General features: G+C 41.4%; 1 protein-coding gene across 3 annotated transcripts in view; it reads left to right on the forward strand.

The window, feature by feature from the left end:
- LOC115299910 (S-adenosyl-L-methionine-dependent tRNA 4-demethylwyosine synthase) overlaps nt 1-6,278 on the forward strand; it is a 214,967-nt gene that overhangs the window by 131,357 nt on the left and 77,332 nt on the right. For all 3 annotated transcript variants that reach the window (XR_003912406.1, XM_029949457.1, XM_029949458.1), the window contains exon 13: nt 5,647-5,782. Coding sequence is in view for 2 of the 3 variants with exons in the window: in XM_029949457.1 (XP_029805317.1) it covers nt 5,647-5,782 (136 nt within the window). In the remaining variant the exon portion in view is untranslated. The remainder of the gene's footprint in view (nt 1-5,646; nt 5,783-6,278) is intronic.

A 6,278-nucleotide genomic window follows, 5' to 3' on the forward strand; every position in this document is an offset into this window, starting at 1 on the left:
TTGTTGACAGTGCTGCTATGAACATTGGGGTACATGTGCTCCTATGCCTCAGCATTTCTGTATCCCTTGGGTAAATCCCTAGCAGTGCTATTGCTGGGTCATAGGGGAGTTCTACTGATAGTTCTTTGAGGAGCCTCCACACTGTTTTCCAGAGTGGCTACACCAGTTTACACTGGTGCAGATACCTTTTCAAGATACTGATTTCATTGCCTTTGGATAAATACCCAGAAGTGGGATTGCAGCATCATATAGTTCTATTTTTATTTTGTCGAGGAACGTGCAAAGTGACTGTACCAATTTACATTCCCATCAGCAGTGCACAAGGATTCTCTTTTCTCTGTACATCCTCACTGACACTTGTGGTTATCTTTTGTCTTCATGATAATAGCCACCCTAACAGGAGAGGTGATATCTCACTGATGTTTTGATTTGCATTTGATGATTATTTGTGTGGAGCACCTTATCAAGGACCTGTAGACTGTTTGTATATCTTCTTTGGGAAAAAGTCTATTCTAGTCCTTTGCCCATTTTAAAAACTCAGAGTAAGGTTTTTGTCTGTCTGTCTGTCTTCTTCTTTTGTTTTTCTTTCTTCCTTTTTTTTTTGCTCTTCAGTTTATGAGTTCCATATATATTTTGGACATTAATCAGATCAATGATTTGCCCATATTTTCTAGCATTCTGTAGATTGCCTTTTCATTTTATTGAATATTTCTTTGTTGTGCAGAAGCTTTTTAATGTCATATGGTTCCACTTGTTTATTTTTGTTTTCATTGCTTGCACTTCTGGCATCATATCCAGAAGAAATTGTTGCCAAGACCAGTGTCAGGAACCTTTTCCCTATGTTTGCTTCTAGGAGTTTTAGAGTTTTGGATCTTACATTGAAGTCTTTGATCCATTTTGACTTAATTTTTGTGAATGATGTAAGATACGGACCTAATTTTACTGTTTTGCATATGAATATCTCGTTTTCCCAGTGCCATTTAGGGAAGAAACCATCCTTTCCAGATGGAGGAGTCTTGGCTCCCTTGTCGAATATTAGCTGACCATCTATATACATGGATTTATTTCTGGATTCCTGATTCTGTCCCATGTGTCTGTTAGTTTTAATGGTAGCACCATACTATAGCTTTGTATTATAATTTGAAATCAGGAAGTATGAAGCCTCCACTTGTTCTTTTTTTCTCAGGATTGCTTTTGCTGTTTGGAGTCCTTTATGGCACCATATGAATTTTAGGATTGTTTTTTTTCTATTTCTGCAGAAAGTGCCATTGGAATTTTTAAACTATTATTTTTATTTTTTTACATTTATTTATTATCGAGAGACAGAGAGAGAGCTTGAACGAGGAAGGGGCAGGGAGAGAGGGAGACACAGAATCGGAAGCAGGCTCCAGGCTCTGAGCTGTCAGCACAGAGCCCGATGTGGGGCTCGAACCCACAGACTGTGAGATCATGACCCGAGCCGAAGTCAGATGCTCAAACGACTGAGCCCCCCGGCACCCCTGCCATTGGAATTTTGGTAGGGATTGCACTGATTCCGTCGATAGCTTGGGGTGTGACAGACATTTTCACAGTATTAATTCTTCTGATCCATGAACATGGGATGCCTTCCCATTTATCTGTGTCTTCACTTTCTTTAATCAGTTTTGAGTTCTTGAAACCAATAGAACAATATACGGGCGTGTGATTCAGTTTCAGGAGAGGCCCAAGAACCTGAGTTCTCAGGTCTTTCTGTTGCATGTTGTCCTGATCACAGTTGGAGACCTTCTGTGAGACTTGAAATACTGCCCTTGGCTTTCTGAGACAAGAGGCCCGGTCAGCACTGCCTGTGGAAGGCCATTCTGATGGAGGCACTGCGGCGCAGGGCTAGGTGAGCCGGCTCTGAATCTCTAGGCTTAAATCTCATTGTTGACACTTGTGGATTCTTGAACAAGCTACTTAGCTACTTAACCCTTTGAGTCACAGTTTCATCATCTCCCAATTGGGCAAAACTGGCAACTCGCTTGTTATTTTACTATGAGTATTTAAGGAACTGGATGAGAAGGGTAAGGCACGGAGCGCAGTACACCCAGCACATGATGAATACTCAGGAGATGGTATTTTCTCCTTCCTCTTTATCCTCCTTCTCTTTAATTCCTTAATTATTTGACCAGACCTAACAGCCCCAGATTATCTTAGAGATTCTGGTTTTATCGTATTGGATCTTTGGGCCATTTTGGTTATTTATTTATTTACTTATGTAGTCCAATAGGAGGATCAAACTTCTTCTCAACGCCACTTGATTTCTTGCAAACATAAATCTCTCTTCCTGTTTTCTTTTCTCTACAGACTAGTAAGCCTAAGGCCTTTCTGTATAGAAGGGATAAAAGGAAGAATTTTTATGTTCAGTTGTCAGCGCATTTCTGTATATGATCATTTAAAAAATATTTAATTATTTTGAGAGAGAGAGAGAGAGCGTGCCCTTGTACAAGTTAGGGAGGGGCAAAGAGAGAGAGAGAGAGGGAGAGGGAGAGAGAGCGTCCCAAGCAGCTCTGTGCCGTCAGCATAAAGTCTGATGTGGGGTTTGATATCACAAACCATGAGGTCGTGACCTGAGCCGAGATCAAGAGCTGGACACTTAACTGGCTGAGCCACCCAGATACCCTTGTATATTTGATCATTCTTAACTCTGAGATATAAAATGAGCAGGACAAAGGGGCTTGGGTGGCTCAGTTGGTTAAGCATCCGACTTCGGCTCAGGTCACAGTCTCACGGTTAGTGAGTTCAAACCCTGCGTCAGGCTCTGTGCTGACACCTTGCAGCTCGGACCCTGGAGCCTGCTTCAGATTCTGCATCTTCCTCTATCTCTGCCCCTTTCCTGCTCACACTCTGTCTCTCATAAATAAATAAACATTAAAAAAAAGTTGTTTAAATGAGCAGGACAAATGATCATCACAATAATCATATCAAGATTCATTGGGCATCTTCACTGGGGTTTGAGCTTACTGCTGTATTTCCCTTTTTTTATATTGTTCTTTTTAGTTGTTCTCAGAAGCAATGTTAGATCCTCAAACACAAATTATTATCATGACTTTAAGGTTATAACGTTCTGTTGCTTTGGGGGAACTCAAATGATAACTATCACTGTATGGAGACTGATAGATGACTGTGCAGAGAATCACCTCGCTTGTCTTGGGGAATAGAGGCCAGCACTAGGCATGCGTAGAATCCCCGAGGCTGAGAAAATTTCTCCACGCACTTTTAATATTTTGAAGCCCTTAGGAATGAGTTCTGTAATTCCTAGGGACTTTTTCCTCTTTTCCATTCTTCGTCTGCTCCTTGGTAAGAGAAACATAAACTTGCTTGATTATAGCATCTCAGATATTTAGTACTGACTAAAATTTCTTGTTGGTGCTGGCAGTGTCCAGGGCTTCCCATTTTGCAAACGATGGAGGTTTGTAAAATAACTCTGGCCTTTGGAATTTACTGTTCATAATCTTAAGTAGTTATGAAGGCATAGTGAAAAGGTCAGGTCAGTTCCCATTTTGGATTAGGCAGCTTTATGACAAAGTCCTGGAAGTATCGGATAATGATAGCCAGCAGCATCCATTAAGAGAAACCACTTTTATTTTTTATTTTTTTGTAAAACATGAGTCCATTTAAGGCAACAGAGCCTGTCTGTTATTAAAGAGGCTCCCAGGAAAAGGAGCGATGAGACAGATCGCTGCCATTAACAGCATGCTCCTGTTTTTCAGTTTCAGTACTTAATGTCCTTTGCTCAGTAGTGACACAGAATTAAACTTAAGGATTCCCTTTGTAGCCAGCCTTGAAGAGGGATGAAAGCTATGAGTCTGCCAATATGATGATCACTTCTTTCTTAACTTTGGTCAGACCTTCTCCACTTTTAATAAGTTCAGGTTCAGACCCTTGTGATTTTTCCATGTGTGACTAAGCCAGATCATGATAGCGTTTGTTTGGCCTGCGTGCCCTCAGAAATCCTGCTAGCTGAAGTCAACAGTAGCAAGTAAAAAGTAGCTTTAAGTATCTGCCTGTAAGGCTGGACACAAAGAAACCTATGGTTCCTGCCCTTAAGGTCTTACACTCAAAGATTGATGAGGCCCATACTGACAGATACTAAAAGCCTATAAGCCACTTTGGTGGTGAATTTCATGGCATGTGAATTATATTTCAGCTTTTGAGAGTGCATAGACTTTGAGACACAAAAAAACATATAAATAACATTCTAGGGGTAAATACAAATCCTGGAATAGTTATAGAAAGTTAATAGTGGGAAAATTTGGTCATCGGATTACTCAAGGGAAATTTCTTTCTTGTTGCAAGTTTACTGAAGGGAATGAATTATGAGACCCATTTGAAGGGAGAACAGAGAGGTTTTGGAAAGAGTGCAGCTTGGGCTTAATGCATAACTGGCAAATAGTATAGTAGATCGGAATGACTTCATGAAACAAGTCCGTGAATTTGAGAGTGGAGAATGAGTGGTATTCATGGAAATTGATCAAGAAGGCGAAGAAAAAGAATCTGCAAAATTCAGTTTTTTTGGGAGTTGTGCCCCTTTGTGAGGGCTTGGTTGTCCTTGTATAGCGCTCTGCATTGCTCGCGGCTCCCTGGGTAGGGAGCTTTGCCCACACAAGGCTGGACTGTAAACTCTCTCTGGCTCTTGGAGGCATAGGTTGGGTACTGGTGTGGCTTCGTGCCTTTCCAGGAACACTTGAGCTTTTTTGGGTTGTTTCTTGTTCCTTAGGAACTTCCGTCAGGGAAGTGATGATGGGAGGTGGCCTGTCAGCACGGATCCCATGTAGCTGTCACATTTCAACTGTATCATTCTTTTTTAAACTTTTTTTTCCTTTTGTTTATTTATTTTTGAGACAGAGACAGAGCACAAGTGGGGAGGGGTAGAGAGAGGGAGACGTAGAATCGGAAGCAGGCTCCAGGCTCTGAGCTATCAGCTCAGAGCCTGACATGGGGCTTGAATCCATGAACCGTGAGACCATAACCTGAGCCGAAGCCGACGCTTAACCGACTGAGCCATCCAGGTGCCTCTCAACTGTATTATTCTTGAACGGCAGGGTTCACGGGGACACTAAGTCTGAGAGCCCCTTCTAATTGCCCTGGGCTGATGGTGCCTGACCTGAAGCTAGATCTCATTTGTCTGTTTTCCACTAAAAACTACTGTTTGAAGAGGGACCAGTTGAATGTGTTCAGGTTATTAAGGATGGTTTCCAGTCATTTCTTGAAATAATCAACCGACAGCCCATTCTACCACATCATTAAAATCATTGTTTCAGGGGTGCCTGGGTGGCTCAGTCGGTTAAGCCTCCGACTTCGGCTCAGGTCAGATCTCACGTTCGTGGGTTCGAGCCCCGCGTCAGGCTCTGTGCTGACAGCTAGCTCAGAGCCTGGAGCCTGCTTCTGGTTCTGTGTCCTTCTCTCTCTGCCCCTTCCCCTCTCATGCTCTATCTCTCTCTGTATCAAAAATAAATAAAACATTAAAAAAATCATTGTTTCAGCCCTCTGGGAGAGGCAGAAGCCTGTAGGCCCAGTGACATGCCAAATTACCGCGTCCGTTATAGATTGTAAATTTTACATCATGAAAAGCCTGACAGAGGCATAATGTTTTCCCTATTTTTTGTTTTGTTTTAAATTACGAAGGAACCTCAAACCAGTCACACAGCTCTATGTCAGCGTGGATGCTAGCACCAAAGACAGCCTGAAGAAAATTGACCGCCCTCTCTTCAAGGATTTCTGGCACAGATTCCTCAACAGCTTAAAAGCCTTGGCAGCAAAGGTAAGAATTATGGCATCTTTAAAAGAGAGAAGGAAAAAAAACCCAACCAAACAAAAAAGAAGTGGAGAGAGGTCTTTTCTTTTTGAAATAAAAAAAAGAATAAAACCTTCACCCTTGCTTTAGACTTCCACCCACTTTGATTATTCAATAAATATTTATTGAGTTCCTCTTAAGTCTGCAGCTTTCTGCCTTACATATATAACTTGTCCTTCATGTATTTAGGGAGAGAGATACATATTCCCAAAGTCCATTAATAAAACACGGTAAAGTAGCAGTTTGTAGCTACCCTAGAGGAGACGCCAGTAAATAGTATATGTTTGAATATGAGGTTAAGTTTTTTGAATTTCTAAGACCAGATTTCCTACCCATAAGGAACTCAGCCTCCATGTCCAAATTCAGTGCCTTTTTCTTCCATCATTTGCTCTTTTGTGTGTCTTCTTTTAGGTCATATTTACTTTCCTAGTCTTTTTTTTTTTTTTTTAAGTTTATTTATTTT

The sequence above is a fragment of the Suricata suricatta genome, chromosome 8 (assembly GCF_006229205.1).
Source record: "Suricata suricatta isolate VVHF042 chromosome 8, meerkat_22Aug2017_6uvM2_HiC, whole genome shotgun sequence".
Classification (NCBI taxonomy): Eukaryota; Metazoa; Chordata; class Mammalia; order Carnivora; family Herpestidae; genus Suricata; species Suricata suricatta.